The sequence below is a fragment of the Prinia subflava genome, chromosome 14 (assembly GCF_021018805.1).
Source record: "Prinia subflava isolate CZ2003 ecotype Zambia chromosome 14, Cam_Psub_1.2, whole genome shotgun sequence".
Classification (NCBI taxonomy): Eukaryota; Metazoa; Chordata; class Aves; order Passeriformes; family Cisticolidae; genus Prinia; species Prinia subflava.
Genome location: NC_086260.1, coordinates 9,016,923 through 9,032,223, shown reverse-complemented (window position 1 = coordinate 9,032,223; position 15,301 = coordinate 9,016,923). Strand labels below are relative to the sequence as shown.

The following is a 15,301-nucleotide window of genomic DNA, read 5'->3' as shown; positions in this document are numbered from 1 at the left end:
TCTCTGGTCAGTGGAGCTGCCCCAGCACAGGCTGTCTCCCGAGCAGACCCAGCCACCCCCACGCATTCAGCTCTGGGGCAGACGAGGAGATTGCAGCTTGGCAGGGGAAGTCAGTGCAGCCTTCAGGGAGGTGCCTCGACATGGCGCTCTTGTCCCTCACATCCCACTGAGGATCCCTCCCTCCCACTTTTCCTTCTCTTTTCAAGGCCAGAGTTCCTGTTAACAGTTGCCTTTATCAGGCCTCTTTGGATCTCCTCAGAGCAGGTAGGGTTTGCTTGGCAAGATCCCTTGTCATAGACACACTGGCCAGTGCGAGTGGCTCTTTGTCAGCTCATCTCCTGCCAGCTCTCCCAGCTCAGAAGGTGGTGGTGGTGCCTGACCACCAGCCTGCAATGCTGGAGCCTCACCAGGCACAGTCTAGCCCCTCCAGGCTCCCAAGTGCCTTGCACAGCTATGGGGAGCTGGTAGGCTGCCCACAGCATCTCTTATCCTGCTGAGGTGCCTGGCTGTCTCAGGCTGTCCCTGGAGGAGTGAGTTTTGGCATCCTATGGCCAAGAGCTGCTTCTTTGTCTGCCCATGACCTTGCTTGCCGGCGGGCGGCCAGAGCATGGCCTTGGCATGGAGAGCACACAGCTCCTCTTCCTTCCTTCAGCCTCGGCTAATAAAAGACGCTATCCCTGCGTGACAGTGAGGTCTCTGTGGAACCCGGCCCCGGTGCACAGCCGTGCTCCCTGCAGGGCTCCAGGGCTGTCGGCTCAACACCCAGCCCGGCCAGTCCAGAGGATCCTGGGCAGCACCAACCAGCACAGGGTGAGTGGGGCATGGTGGTGCCCACAGTGCCAGCAGTGGGTGTGAACAGGATCCATCGGGCATGGGTACTGGGGTAGTGCTCGGCAGGGCTCCCGGTACCACTGCTAGAGATGTGCCCTGAAGAGGCACAGACAGCAGTGCCTGCACTGCACAGACTGTGCACAGCCTGCACAGGCCCATGCAGAGCAGGGCGAGTCCCAGCCAGGCTGCCTGTCTCAGCAGCCCCCCGTGCTGCACAACCAGGCACAGCAGCCCTGTGAGAATGCTGTGCCTTGTCCCGGCCAGCCTAGGCACGGGACACTGCTGTGTCACACGTGGGCCACTGCCAGCGTGTACCTTCCTCTGCCTCACCTTGGCTAAAGCTCGGTGCGGGCAGGTCCCTCCCCTCGCCTGGCACGGCTGCCGGAGGAGGAGACAGGCACCGGCCGCCCTCCTCCAGGAACAGCAGCTGAGCCCAGCCTGAGCCCAGCCTGAGCCCAGCCGGAGCCCAGCCGGAGCCCAGCGGGTCTCTGACTCTGCAGCCCACCCGGGCCACCAGCCACCTGCCCAGCACCCAGGGCTCCCAAGGGCACAGGTAGGAGCCAGTGTGCTGTAGGGGAGACCCTGGGCACAGCACAGGTCTGGGGCATGGCACAGCCCTTGGCACACTGCACAGCCCCATGGCACGGGCTGGGTGTTGACAACTGGCATGAGGCAGCACACAAGGGAAGGGGCTGCAGGGTCCCTTGGCAGTGAGAGGTTGGGTACGCCCACCCCTGCCATGGGTTTCCTGTGGCTGACGTGTGCCGGACTTTGCCCAGGGAGCTGTGGCAGTGGGGAGGGATAGGTACCTTGGGAGGGACGTGTTCCCATCCGGCAGCATCGTGGCCGTGCCCGGGTGAGATCCTGGTGGAGCAGATGCCCTGTACGGCTCCACCCTGCAGGTGCTTTCGCCATGGTACAACCCCAGGTGGTGCAAAGAATGGTGCAGTGACCCCTGTGTAGCTGCACCCGCCGGTTCCTGGAGCATCAGGCACCCATCCCGCCATGCTGCCCCCACACCTCTCTGCCAGTGGCAGCAGGCACGTTCCTGCGGCGCCGTGCCGGGAGCCCAGGGAACGCGGTGCCTTTGGCTCGCCAGCCCACGAGGCGCCCTTTTGTTTGCCGGCGGGGCCCACCGTGCGGCCCGGGGGCCGGGGCGTGCCCGGGCTGCCGACGCCTGGCCAGCCTGGCCTCCGCGGGCGGGCGGGCGGCGGGGGCCTCCAGGCAGAAGGAATCGGCAGTGACATTCCCGTAGCCTGGAGACCGCCGTCCCTTTCAGCGGGCAGCCCATTTGAATAAGAATCGTACACGGGGAAGGGGGGCCAGCCGCCATCCCATCGCTGCCCTTGCCCCAGCTCATTTCTGCGCGCCCAGCCCGGGGCAGCGGGTCCCACTCCGCCCTTGCTCCTGGCCTTGGTCCCGCCGGACGCCGCAGGACGCCAGGTACAGGGGGTTCGCGGGGCTCGGGGACCCTCGTGCCAGCACGTGGCTCTGCATCACCTTGCCTATCGCCCTGGCATGGCTTCGAGCGGGGCGGGCGCCAGGACAGAGTCTCGGCTCCCCCCGCTGCCGGGAGCCCCCCTGCCCCGGGCTGGCTCCATGCGGGGGACAGGAGAGATATGTTTGGGCAGAGCCGGGACCAGGCTTTGATCCAGCACTTGCGAGACTGGAGCGGGAAATACCGGGAGAGAAGGAAACACAAAAGGAGGCTCCAACCTAAATTTAACAGCGGGACCCCAGCCAGAGTCAGGGACGCCCTTGCCCAGCAGGCTCCGGCATTCCTGGCTCCCCTCCCAGGCCGGCCCTGGCCCGGTGCTGGTACCCCCCAGGGACACTAGTGACTCTCAAAACGATAGATCCATTCCGAGCCAGGTAGGATGGGGCATGGCACAGTTTGTGCCAGCTCTGGTGGGGCATAGCATGGCTGTGTGCCTGGGTGTGTGTGTGACAGTCCCCCAGAGCTGCTCAGGTGGGCACTGCATGTCATCCCGGAGGACTTTCAGACCCAACTGCCCAAACTGACCCTGATTCCTTGTGTTGTCACCGGAAAGCACCATCATGCCAGTTTGGGGAGGTGCATCCTGGACTGCACGGTTGTGCTAGACCCAGGAGAGGACAGGCATCAGCCGCCCTGCACCCCATGCCATACCCTGCACCCTACCGCAGTGCCATCTCCGTGTTCTACCAGGCAGATCCCGTGGTTGCCCATGGACATCTTGGCGCTTGCTCTCCTCCTGGGTAAGCGTTGGCCTCAGGGGCACCCTGCATACGCACAGTGCTGGGAGCTATGGTGGTCCAGGGACCCCAGTCTGGGTGGAGGGTGCTGGGCAGCAGAGGTGGTGGCAATGGCGATGCTCTCTGCCTGGCAGCGGCCGTGGCCTGACTGCCACAAAACCCAGCAGGGAATCCAGGCTGCACTAAGCCCTGTCGGGATTAGCAAGCGCCTGACCTGGCTCCTGACTCCCTGCGGCACTTCTCAACACCCTGGGGCTGCCCGGGCCCCCAGGAGCACGGGCAGCCCAGCCCCCCACTCACCCTGCTCCCTGCCCCTGGTCACGAGGCCGCGGCGCTGCTGCCAGCACCTTTCCGGATCATGGAGCTTCGTGCTGCATCAGTGGGTCGGGATGCAGGGATGGGACAGGATGGGACGGCTGGGGGTGGGGTGGGTACATGGGGGAGCGGGGGGTGCCCAGATGCCCTAGTGCAGCCTCCAGCCCATGTCCTCATGCTCTCTGCAGTGGGAGGACTGGTGGCAGGGGGTTGGCAGGAGCCTGACCTGACCCACGGCTGTGCCCGTGGCAGCTGCTACCCAGCTACTGGGAACCTGCTGGTGGGGCGAGCCACCCGCCTGAGTGCCACCTCCACCTGTGGGCTGGATGGGCCCCAAGAGTACTGCATCGTCAGCCACCTCCAGGTGAGCCCACCCAGCCCTAGAATGGCTCTAGCATAGACCCACAGAGCCAGGCTCTGGTGCAGCCTCCAGTCACCTATCCCTGATGGTGCCACTCCCTGGCACAGGACTCAGAGAAATGTTTCACCTGTGACTCACGTGACCCGTCCCTGCCTGAGAGCCACCGTATTGAGAATGTTATCTACCTGAGCAGCCCTCATGACCAACGGACCTGGTGGCAGTCGGAGAATGGTGAGGCCAGGGTGGCAGTGGGGTTGCCCCAGGTGCATGTGCTGTGGGGCTGTGTGGCCATGGGGGTCTTCCCCAGCTTCAGCCATCTCTATCTCTCTCTGCCAGGTGTGGAGCATGTCAGCATCCGCCTGGACCTGGAGGGCGAGTTCCACTTCACCCATCTCATCATGAAGTTTAAAGTGGGTCCTGGCACATGGATGCCTGGGATGGAATGGAATGGGACAGGATGGATGTGGAGGGGCTGTGGGTCTGGGCCCCATCCCATCTGGGTGTCCTGCAGACCTTCCGCCCCGCGGCCATGCTGGTGGAGCGCTCAGCCGACTTTGGGCGCACCTGGAAAGTGTATCGCTACTTTGCCTACAACTGCTCCAAACTCTTCCCCGGAATTCCCAACCACCCCTTGGGGCTCGTGGATGAGGTGCTATGTGACCAGCGCTACTCTGAGATCGAGCCCTCCAGCAATGGGGAGGTGCGTGGGAATAGGGAAGTGCAGAGCAGGGCCAGGGGTCTGGGTGGAATGGGATCACCCATTCCTTCCTTCTCACAGGTTATCTTCAAGGTGCTGGACCCCTCCATCCCCGTAGCAGATCCCTACAGCCCAGACATCCAGGGTATGTGGCTGGGGATCCAGGGCTGGCTGGCATCAGGGCAGGTGCTAACAGTGACACGCCCTCAGACCTGCTTCGTGTCACCAACCTGCGGGTGAACCTCACCAAGCTGCACACGCTGGGGGACAACCTGCTGGACTCACGTCAGGAGGTGCTGCACAAGTACTACTACGCTGTGGATGAACTGGTGCTGCGCGGGAGCTGCTTCTGCCATGGCCACGCTGCCCACTGTGCCCCGGCACCTGGTGCCCCGACACCCTCTGTCCCTGGCATGGTGAGGCACACACACCCACCAGCACGGCATGGTGTCCGGTGGGACCTGGCAGCTGCACTGAGCTGGGTGCTCCCCCCAGATCCACGGGCGCTGTGTCTGTGAGCACCACACACAGGGGCTGAACTGCGAGCGCTGCGAGGACTTCTATCACGACCTGCCCTGGCGCCCGGCCGAGGGCTCCAGCACCAACGCCTGTCGCCGTGAGTGCCAGAGCTGTCAGGCTGTGGTGTGCCAGTGGTTTTGGGGTACAGCTGCAGGCTGTACTTTGAGGGGGTTTTGGATGGTGGTGCTGCATATCAGAGCAAGGAGAGCCCCAGCAGGGGAGGTTTGCCACTGCGGGTGCTGCCTGCCACGTGTGGGCTGTGGTGCCACATGCCGTGCCGTGGTGCTGTCCCTGCAGGCTGTGACTGCAACGAGCACTCACTGCGGTGCCACTTTGACATGGCTGTGTTCCTGGCCACGGGGAACACCAGTGGGGCTGTGTGTGATGGCTGCCAGCACAACACCATGGGCCGCCGCTGTCATCTCTGCAAGCCCTTCTACTACCGGCACCCTCGCTCCGACATCCGATCCCCCACTGCCTGTGCCCGTGAGTGTTCTGGGACCCCAGCCCCGCGGCTTGTCCCAGCACTATGGCTCCCTGGTGCCACCTGCCCCAGCCTCACAGCTCCTGGTGCCAGCAGCCAGAACTCCTCATGATCCTCTCTCTTGGCAGCGTGCGATTGTGACCCAGCAGGCTCGCTGGACGGAGGTGCCTGTGACGGGCAGACGAACGTGGCGCTGGGCATGATTGCGGGGCAGTGCCGCTGCAAGGAGAATGTGGCTGGTCCCCGCTGCGACCGCTGCCGGCACGGCACCTACGGCCTCAGCCAGGGCGACCCACAGGGCTGCCAGCGTGAGCTGGGAGCCAGGGATGGCATGGGAGAAGGGATGGGCATGGGCATGGGCATGGGCATGGGCATGGGCATGGGCATGGGCATGGGCATGGGCATGGGCATGGGCATGGGCATTGGCATGGGCATGGGCATGGGCATGGAGGGGTGGGGATGGAGGGATGGGGAATGAAGGGATGTTGATGGAGGAATGGGGATGGGATGGATGAAGATGGAGGGATGGAGGTAGAGGTATGGTGATGGACGGATGAGGATAGAAAGATCTGGGATAGAGGGATGGAGATGAAAGGATGTGGGATGGAGGGATGTGGCATAGTTGTATGAGAATGAATGGAGGGATGGAGATGGAAGGGATGAAGATGGATGGATATGGGATGGGGAAGGAGAGCCATGAAGCATGTGGACTGTGGTCCCACTGGCATCCCCTCACATGTGCATGTGTGGGGCAGCATGCAGGTGTGACCCACGGGGTACGGTGGCGGGCAGCTCGCCGTGTGACCCCATCAGTGGAGACTGCTACTGCAAACGCTTCGTGGCTGGGCGCTCTTGCAGCCAGTGTGTGGTGAGTGCCTGCCCTACACCATGCCTGTAGGCCTGACTGTCCCCAGCCTCACGGCAATCCCCAGGGCTGAGTTGGCCCCACACTTGCCCTACATGTCCCCTCCTCACTGCAGCCCGAGTTCTGGGGTCTGAGCTACGACTTGGGGGGCTGCCGGCCCTGTGCCTGCGACTTCGGGGGAGCCTACAACAACCGGTGGGGCCCAGCACAGTGCCGGAGGGGTGGGGGTGGGGACAAGAGTGGGGACAGGGCTGGGAGTTGTACACAGGGGGAGGGAGGGATGGAGACAACACTGGAGAAATATGGGGGCTGGGATGGAGGGAGAAAGAGAGGGGTCCCTATCCCCAGAGATGGAGGGATAGGGACAGAGATGGAAGTAGGGATGAATGAAGACACAGACGGACAGAAGGACAGATGAAGGGACATGATGGTCACCCCCAGGTGCTCCATGGAGGATGGGGCATGTCCCTGCCGTCCCCACATCATGGGGCGGCAGTGTGACCAGGTACAACCCGGCTTCTTCTGTGCCCCCCTCGACTACTACACCTATGAGGCCGAGCAGGCCACTGGCCATGGCCACAGTCACCCTCAGCTTCCGGTGAGTCTCCTTGGGGGTCCCTGTGCTTGTGCATGGCTGTCGATGTGCACCATGCTCCATGCATAGCTGCCGCTGTGCTCTATGCATGGCTGTCACCCTTTCCTGCATGTGGCTATTACCATGTCCTGTGCATGGCTGTCCTTATGCACGGCTGTCCCTGTGCATGGCCACCATCCCCTGGCCCCATCCCTGCAGGGTGCCATTCGGGCAGAGGTGCCCCAGGACTGCCTGGAGTATGACACCAGGGAGACGGTGGGGCGGAAGGGACGCTCACGGCATCAGCGCAGCCCCCCCCGTGCTCCCCAGCCCCCTGTCCCCTCGCGCCGCAGCCGCCAGCAGCCCCCCAAGGTGAGCCCTGGGGTGGTAGGAGAGGGCACAGGGAGGCACTGCATGGCAGAAGTGGCTGGGGGTGGAGTCAAGGCCAAACTGTGCCAATGCCCTGCCCAGCTGGACGTGGAGGAGGTGGTGCGGGACAGTGCCGGGCGCATGGTGACGTGGACAGGCTTGGGGTTCTCCCGGGTGCGGGACGGGGCTGGCCTGACCTTCCGTGTGGACAACGTGCCTTACCCCATGGACTACGAGCTGCTGCTGCGCTATGAGCCTGAGGTGAGCACAGCCATAACCACGGTCACGGCGTGTGTGGCACATCACAGCCCTGACACTGCCTTGCCTGTCACCACAGTCAGCCGAGGACTGGGAGGCCGTGGTCAGTGTCAGCTCCCGGGTGCTGCCCACCAGCTCTCGCTGTGGGAACCTGTTACCCTCCGAGCAGATGTACCGTGAGATTCTGCCCCACAGCCAGAGGTGCAATGGGATGGGCTGGGGATGGGAACAAGGGAGGTGGTTGGGTCCTGCTGCTATCCTTTCGCTGTCTCCATGGCCCTGCTGTGCCCATGCCCCAACACCTGACTCTGCACAGGTATGTGCTGCTGTCCCGGCCCTTCTGCTTCGAGCCCAGCACCCCTTATGAGGTGACCATGCGGCTTCAGCGGGCTGGTGTCACCCAGCGCCACCCTGGTGCCTTCATCCTCATCGACTCGGTAAGAGGAGTCCTACTGCACCTTGTGCCTGAGGCTTGGCACGGGTGGGATCATGGGCAGGGATGGGGAACCACAGGCTGGACACCCTCTGAGGATGTATGTGATGTCAGGATGGGGATAAGGTGGGATGAGATAGGATGGGATGGAGATGGAGATGGGGATGGGGATGGGGATGGGGATGGGAATGGGGATGGGGATGGGGATGGGGATGGAGATGGAGATGGAGATGGAGATGGAGATGGAGATGGAGATGGAGATGGAGATGGAGATGGAGATGGAGATGGAGATGGAGATGGAGATGGAGATGGAGATGGAGATGGAGATGGAGATGGAGATGGAGATGGAGATGGAGATGGAGATGGAGATGGGGATGGGGATGAGATGAGGATGAAGATGGGAATGGGAATGGGAATGGGAATGGGAATGGGAATGGGAATGGGAATGGGAATGGGAATGGGAATGGGAATGGGGAAGGAGAAGTAGATGTTGATGGGGAAGGGGATATCAATGAGATTGGGGACTTAGATAAGAGTTCGGGTTCCCTAGGAATGTCATCATGGAAGGGGATAAGGAAGCTTCTGGGGATGGCGATTTATATGGGAATATCAATGGGGTTGGGGATGTCAGTGGGGCTGGGGCTGTTGATGGAGCTGGGGTGGTTGACCCCAGCAGCACTGAGGCTGTCCTGGAGCACATGCATCCTGCCTAGTGGTATGTCCCACAGTGGAGGCTGGCTATGCCCCCCAGGCCTAACTCCCCTTCCCACAGTTGGTGCTCCTGCCGCGGGTGTCAGAGTTGCCTGGGTTCCATGGGGCAGAGGCAGCAGCGCGCCAGGAGGAGCTGGAGCGGTACCAGTGCCTGGAGGTGTTTCGCATGGCCCCCCCTCATCCCCTGGCCCAGGCCTGTGCCCGCCTGGTCTGCAGCGTCTCAGCCCTGATGCATGGCGGGGCACTGCGTGAGTGGGGAGCTTGCAGGGATGGGACCGAGGAGTGCACAGGGGTGGAGCCCTGCCTGGGGCAGTGGGTCAGGTTATGCTCATGCCCACGGCATAGTGGGCAGGAGAGCAGTGGCAGGGAAGGTGGGGACAGGCATGGGCAGGTGTGGGTGGGTGCAGATAAGGTGGCCCCAGCCCCATGCTGGTCCTGCTCCCGCAGCCTGCCAGTGCGACCCACAGGGCTCCCGCAGCAGCGAGTGCCAGGTACAGGGCGGGCAGTGCGAGTGCAAGTCCCACGTCATCGGCCGACGCTGCGACCACTGTGCCCCAGGCAGCTATGGCTTCGGGCCCCTGGGATGCAGCCGTGAGTAGTGGGATCTTCATCTGCCAGGAATCGGTCTCCTGTCTGTCCAGCCATCAGCGCCCTCTTCACTGCCCTGTTCACTTGTCTGTCTGTCCATCTGTCTGTGCATGTGTCCACCTCAGCCCTGCTGTCCTGCAGCCCATGGGTCACAGTTATTCATCCATCCATCCCTCCCTCCCTCCCTCCATCCATCTATCCATCCACATGAGCCACCTATGAGTGTTGTGCTGTCCTGCACTCAGTCATCTGTTTGTTCACCCATTTTCTTGTGGACCTGTGTGTCCACACGAGCCCTTCTCTGCCACAGCCCGTGGAGTGAGCATGTTCTGGGTGCTGGTCCCTTGTCTGTCTGTCTGTCCATCCCTGTGTCCCTGCATGACCTGAGTTGTGCCGCCCCGCAGCCTGCTCCTGCTCCCTAGAGGGCTCGGTGTCCCAGCTGTGTGACAAGGTGAGCGGGCAGTGCCGGTGCCAGCCCGGCACCATGGGCCGGCAGTGTGACCAGTGCCAGCCCAGCCACTGGGGCTTCCCTGCCTGCCGGCCCTGCCACTGCAATGGGCACGCCGAGGAGTGCGACCCCCGGACGGGCGCCTGCCTGCGCTGCCGCGACCATACGAGCGGACGGCATTGTGAGAGGTGAGCAAGAGGAGGGGATGGCGTGGAGTGGAGGGGCGCAGGATGGGAGAGATACAATGGATAGGACAGCATGAGATGATGGTGTGAGATATCTTGGAATGGTGGGATGGGTTGAGATGGGGTGGCATGGATGTGATGGGATGGAGTAGAATGGGATGGGATGGCATGGTGTGGGATGGGATGGATACAGTTGGTTAGGATAGGGTGAAATATGATGGATGATATGGGATACAGTGGAATGAGATGGGATAGTGGAATGGTATATGATGGATGGGAGGGATCCATTGGGTCCCCCCTTGTCGTTTCAGGTGCCAGGACGGTTACTATGGGAACCCTGTGCTGGGCTCAGGGCAGCAGTGCCGGCCCTGCCCCTGTCCCGGCTACCCTGGCACACGGCATTACCACGGGAGCACCTGCCATGCCGACGATGAGACACACCACATTGTCTGCGTCTGTGCCCCTGGATACGCGGGTGAGCGGCAGAGTGGGCACAGTGCAGCAGGGACCCCCTGCACAGGGGCTGCAGGACCCCAGCACCTATAGCCCCCCTCCCTGCAGGGCCCCGCTGTGACCGCTGCTCCCCTGGTTACTTCGGGGCTCCGGAGATGGAGGGGGGGGAGTGCCGGCCCTGCCAGTGCAACAACAACATCGACGCCAGCGACCCAGAGGGCTGCGACCCCCGCACGGGACAGTGCCTGCGCTGCCTGTACCACACCGCTGGGCCACACTGCGCCCAGTGTCAGCCCGGCTACTACGGCAATGCCCTGCAGCGCAGCTGCCGGCGTGAGCGGGGCGGGGGCGCTGCCGGGCTGGGGCTGCACGGGGTTCGGGATGGGGAGGCTGAAGTGATGCAGGAGCTCAAGGCAGAGATGAGGTGTGGGGCTGTGGTTGGGTGTGGAGTGATTTGGGTTGGGTCGGGGAGAATTTTGGGGTGTTGCAGGGCTAGGATTCAGGGCCAGGAGAGATTTGAGGCTGTTAGAAGGGGCATGGGGCTGTGCCTATGTGGGGGCTGGGATTTGGGTTGGTGGGGGTGTTGGAGGTGTTGCAGGGGTTGGAGGCCAGGCAGACTGGGGGGCATTATGGTCAGGCAGATTTGCGGTGCTGGGGCCAGCAGCGCACTGCCTGTGGAGCAGGTATAGGCTGAGCCCCACGTGGCCACCCACCCTCCTGCAGGCTGTGGCTGTGACCCACGGGGTACACTGGCCTCCCACTGCACCGATGGCACCTGCAATTGTGACCGTGGCACAGGAGCCTGTGCCTGCCGGCCCAACGTCGTGGGCAAGAGCTGTGATCGCTGTGCACCCCACTTCTGGAGCCTAGGGGGACCAAGGGGCTGTGAGCCCTGTGACTGCCACCCCACACATGCCCTGCACCCTGCCTGTGACACAGTGAGTCCCCTGGCACCCTGCCATGGCTCCACTGCCCTCCTGGGGGACAGTGAGCTGCACAGTGAGCATGGCACTGTCGCTGCAGGTGACAGGGCAGTGCCAGTGCCGGCCTGGCTTCGGGGGTCGTGTCTGTTCCCAGTGCCAGGAGCACCACTGGGGAGACCCTGAGCAGGAGTGCCGAGGTGGGAGCACAACCCAGGGACTGGGGGAGCAGGGGCTCTGGGGACAGGGGATATGGGGGGACTCTGGGTGCATGGTGAGACTCTAAGGAAATGGGGGCCCTGGGGACCTGGTGGGAGACTCTGAATGTGGGACATTAAGGAGACAGTGGGACATGGGGGACACAAGGGACTCAGGAGATCTTGGGAACGTGGTGGGACACTGTGGGTGTGGCAGATCTTGGGGAAACAGTGGGATGCTGGGGACATGGTGGAACACTGAGGACATGGTGTGTCTCTGGGGACATGGGACTCAGGGGGCCCAGAGTACCTGGTGGAACTGTGGGGACAATAGAAGATGCTGGGGTTGGATTGGATTCTGTAGACACAGGGGAATACGGTGGGATGCTGGGACATCACGGCAGTCTGGGGGCCTGGGGCTCCATGGGAAGGCTGGGACACACCACCAACTGTCTCTGCAGCCTGTGAGTGTGAGCCGCTGGGTGCTGAGAGCCCACAGTGCGAGCAGGACAACGGGCAGTGCCGGTGCCGGCTGGGATTCGGGGGGCTGCGCTGTGACCGCTGCCAGCGGGGCTACCAGGAGCCCTTCCCCCATTGCTCGCCCTGCCACCCTTGCTTTGGGCGCTGGGACCTGGCCGTGGGCAGCCTGCGGGAAGGGCTGCAGCGCCTTGGGGCACAGGTGCAGGCATTGAGGGAGGGGGGGTCCACACTCCCACTCAGCCCCCGTCGCCTGCGGGAGCTGGAGGAGGCTCTGGGGCGTGTGGAACGGCTGCTGGGAGAGGGGGACAGCCCTGGTGGTTCCCTCCTCGATGGACTGCCCAGGCAGCTGGGTGGCACCAGGCAAGTATGCATGTAGGGCTGGGGTGGAGGGAGCCCCTCTTATCCCCCCCAAAAGCTTGAAGCCCCCTTCCCTACCCAAAGGATGGAGCTGGACAACTTCTGGAAGCAACTCCAAGAGCTGGAGCAACATCTAGACCAGCTGGCGCAGGCGGATATGCAGCACCATGACCGGCTAGCTGAGCTGAGCCGCGAGCTGGGAGGTCTCAACCGAACAGCCTCCCACCTTCAAATGCTCCTCGGCACTGTACCAGCAGCTGGATTCAGTGGTAAGAGCAACCAGCAAGGTTTGGATTTGGTGGCAGCCATCCTGGCCAAACCCTGACACCCGCACCCGCAGAGTCTTACCGCAGCATCCTGGCATCAGTGGAGGCCTCGCGGCAGGCGGAGGTGGTGGCCAATGGCACAGCTGGCGAGCTAAGTAGGGCGCGGATGACGCAGCGGGCAACTGAGCGGGCGCTGCGGCAGCGGGGCGATACTTTCCGCCGTGGCACAGCCGCAGCCTGGAAATCCTTGCGGGAGGCACAAAAACGGGTGATGGGACTCAACATTGCCAGGATCAATGAGAAGGTGAGAGCAGGACTGGCAGAAGTGGCATGGGTGTTATGCCCTAGGTAGTGTTGAGCTGCCATTTCCACCATTGGCATCATCACAGATTTGTGGGGCACCCGGAGACCGGAGCTGCAAGCATGCGCCTTGCGGAGGAGCCTTGTGCCGAGACAGTGAGGGGACAAGGCATTGCGGTGGCACTGGGTGTGCAGGGGCACTGCCTATCTCAGCTCGAGCCCTGAGCAGTGCCCATAATGCCTCACAGCAGCTGGAGGTGGCATTAGAGCAGCTGGGTGTTGTGGCACAGAAGGTAAGGGTAGTTGCTCCATGGCACTTTCTGTGGCCCCTTGTGTCACCTTTGCATGTCCTGTTTCCATGCCACTTTGCATGACCCCCATCTATGTCCTGTTTTTTCCCTTTCCATGCCCCCAAGCATGTCAGCTCTGTATGTATCTCATATGCCCATTCAGAGATGCCCTTTGTGCCACCTGTGTGCGTGTCCCCTTAGGCCACTGCTATACCCTCTGGCCCCTTGCACCCCCCCTTCCATGCTCCTTTGCAGGCTTACATCTTGTCCCCTCGTACCCCCTGCTCACGCCCAATGCCCCCTCCCGGGGCAGCCCTGTGCCCCCTGCTCAGCCGGGTGCCCCTCAGATGCAGGAGGTGCAGGAGCTGGCACGGGGGGCACGCAGCCGGGCAGAGGAGGCGCTGGAGCGCTCTCAGGCTGCCCGCAGCCGCGCAGAGAAGGCGACGGCCCAGCTGCGGGACTTCATCCGCCGGATCAAGGCTTTCCTGGCAGGTAGTGCCAGCACTGGGTGGGCACATGGGCGTGACAGGACCCAGCGAGCCCACTATGAGCCCACCCTGCTCCTCTGTCCCTGCAGAGGAGGGAGCTGACCCAGGCAGCATCGAGCTGGTGGCCCGGCAGGTGCTGAACATCTCCCTGCCCAGCAGTCCTGGACAGATCCAGAAGCTGATGCAGGAGATGCAGGAGAGCATCAGGCAGCTAGAGGGGGTGGACGCAGTTCTCAACAGCACAGCAGAGGGGCTGGCTATGGCATGGGATCTGCTGGCACAGGGACAGGAGGCCAGGCAAGTGGTGGGGGCATGCTGGGGCAGGGTCAGTCCCCCTGCACTGGCAGGGGCTGGAGCTGCTTGTGTTGCTGCAGAGAGCGAGCAGAAGGCATAAGGGATGAGCTGGCGGGGACACAGCAGGCACTGGAGGTGGCACGGACACAGGCGATGACAGCAGGGAGCACTCTGCAGAGCGCCAGGGATGCCATCCAGGTGGCCGAGAACAGAGCCAGGGAGGTGAGGGGCATGGACTGGGGGAGTGGAGCTGGCACTGCTGGGAGTAATGGGATCAGTGCTGTGGAGAGAAGAGTGATGTCTTGGGCACACTATGGGTAGGGAGGCTGGCACTGAGGAAATACGGCTGGCACTGGGCAGGTGCCAGGGCAGTGGGGCTGGCACCGCTGGCATGGTGGTTGCTATGCCTGCTGCAGCCCGTGTCCGTACCTGCCAGGCGGAGCGCAGGCTGCAGGTGCTGGACAGGAAGGAGTCGCAGGCGCAGAGGCGGCTGCGGGAACTGGCACAGCGCATCGCCGCCCTGCAGGAGCGCAGCCGGGATGCTCACCACATGGCTCAGCAAGCCAAGGACTGGGCACAGCGTGCCACCACCACCTCGGGGACACTTAGCCAGGTGAGCTCCATCCCTGCCTGGTTATGCATGGCACCAAGCAGGTAGTGGGTGCTGCGGGTGCTCAGCCTCACCTTGCCCTTCTGCCACCAGGACCTGGCCCAGGTAACACAGCGTTATGTGATGCTGAAGAATCGGGTGGGCACGCTGGACAGGGTGTCTGGTGGGGCCCTGCAGCGTGTGTCACAGCTGATGACAGAGGTCCAAGACCTCCTGGATAAGGCCAGCAACAGCAAGAGGAAGCTGGAAGGTGAGGGGGAGCACATGGTGGGGTACATTTGCTGCTACCTCCCCACACATCTCCCTGTGTCCCCCTGTGCCCATCCCCACCAGGTGTCCCGACGGCGATACGGGACATGGTGGGAGGCTGCACTGTGACCATATTGCCCGTCCCACAGACCTCGAGCAGCGTTTTGGGGCCAATGAACGGACGATGGCGGCAAAGGTGACACGACTGCAGGCTTTGGAGCAGCAGGTCACCGGGCTGTTGCAGGAGATCCGAGAGAGGGCCAACGCTTACGCCACCTGCTAGGGACCACTGGCCGGACCGGGGGCCGGTCCTGCGCCGCCGTCCCGCAGGTCCCCGAGCCCTGGAGTCCCGTCCACTCTGCAGGTGCATTTAGTGCGGGCGCGCCTGCAAATAAAGCCCTAAACTGTTGTGTGTTGTGTGTCCGACGCCTTCTGCCTGGCCTGCTCCTGCCTCCTCCCGCCTCTCTCGGCCGGCCCGCTCCCCCGCTCCAGCCGGGATCCGCCCCGCGCTTTCCGCGCAGCCC

The 15,301-nt window shown here is 63.1% G+C and overlaps 1 protein-coding gene across 10 annotated transcripts; it reads left to right on the top strand.

Annotated features, from left to right (window-relative positions):
* The first annotated feature begins 561 nt into the window (after positions 1–561).
* On the top strand, positions 562–15,196 carry LOC134558313 (laminin subunit beta-2-like). 10 transcript variants are annotated; one of them, XM_063412042.1, is made up of 36 exons: positions 690–810; positions 1,250–1,384; positions 1,734–3,069; positions 3,570–3,745; positions 3,850–3,973; positions 4,079–4,152; positions 4,254–4,442; positions 4,521–4,584; positions 4,650–4,855; positions 4,935–5,055; positions 5,256–5,444; positions 5,571–5,750; positions 6,198–6,310; positions 6,423–6,502; positions 6,749–6,905; positions 7,101–7,253; positions 7,353–7,511; positions 7,588–7,709; positions 7,825–7,945; positions 8,714–8,900; positions 9,100–9,243; positions 9,645–9,876; positions 10,185–10,348; positions 10,435–10,659; positions 11,050–11,264; positions 11,350–11,446; positions 11,905–12,283; positions 12,365–12,549; positions 12,621–12,850; positions 12,936–13,139; positions 13,469–13,628; positions 13,714–13,921; positions 13,999–14,140; positions 14,355–14,531; positions 14,622–14,778; positions 14,927–15,196. In XM_063412042.1, exons 3-36 carry the CDS (start codon positions 3,039–3,041, stop codon positions 15,058–15,060), a joined length of 5,499 nt encoding a protein of 1,832 aa, XP_063268112.1. In that variant the 5' UTR covers positions 690–810; positions 1,250–1,384; positions 1,734–3,038; the 3' UTR covers positions 15,061–15,196. The 10 variants fall into 10 exon arrangements, with proteins under 10 accessions (XP_063268110.1, XP_063268111.1, XP_063268112.1 ...); XM_063412040.1 differs by lacking the exon at positions 1,250–1,384 and having other exon boundaries at positions 562–810; positions 2,883–3,069; XM_063412050.1 differs by lacking the exon at positions 1,250–1,384 and having other exon boundaries at positions 699–810; positions 3,020–3,069.
* The last annotated feature ends 105 nt before the right edge of the window (positions 15,197–15,301 follow it).

Excerpts from the sequence above, each read along its gene's own strand:
- LOC134558313 (XM_063412040.1), top strand. The coding sequence starts at position 577 with ATGACCTTGCTTGCCGGCGGGCGGCCAGAGCATGGCCTTGGCATGGAG. Across the intron at positions 5,445-5,570 it reads ATCCCCCACTGCCTGTGCCC|CGTGCGATTGTGACCCAGCA; the intron begins GTGAGTGTTCTG and ends CTCTCTTGGCAG. Across the intron at positions 9,877-10,184 it reads AGCGGACGGCATTGTGAGAG|GTGCCAGGACGGTTACTATG; the intron begins GTGAGCAAGAGG and ends TTGTCGTTTCAG.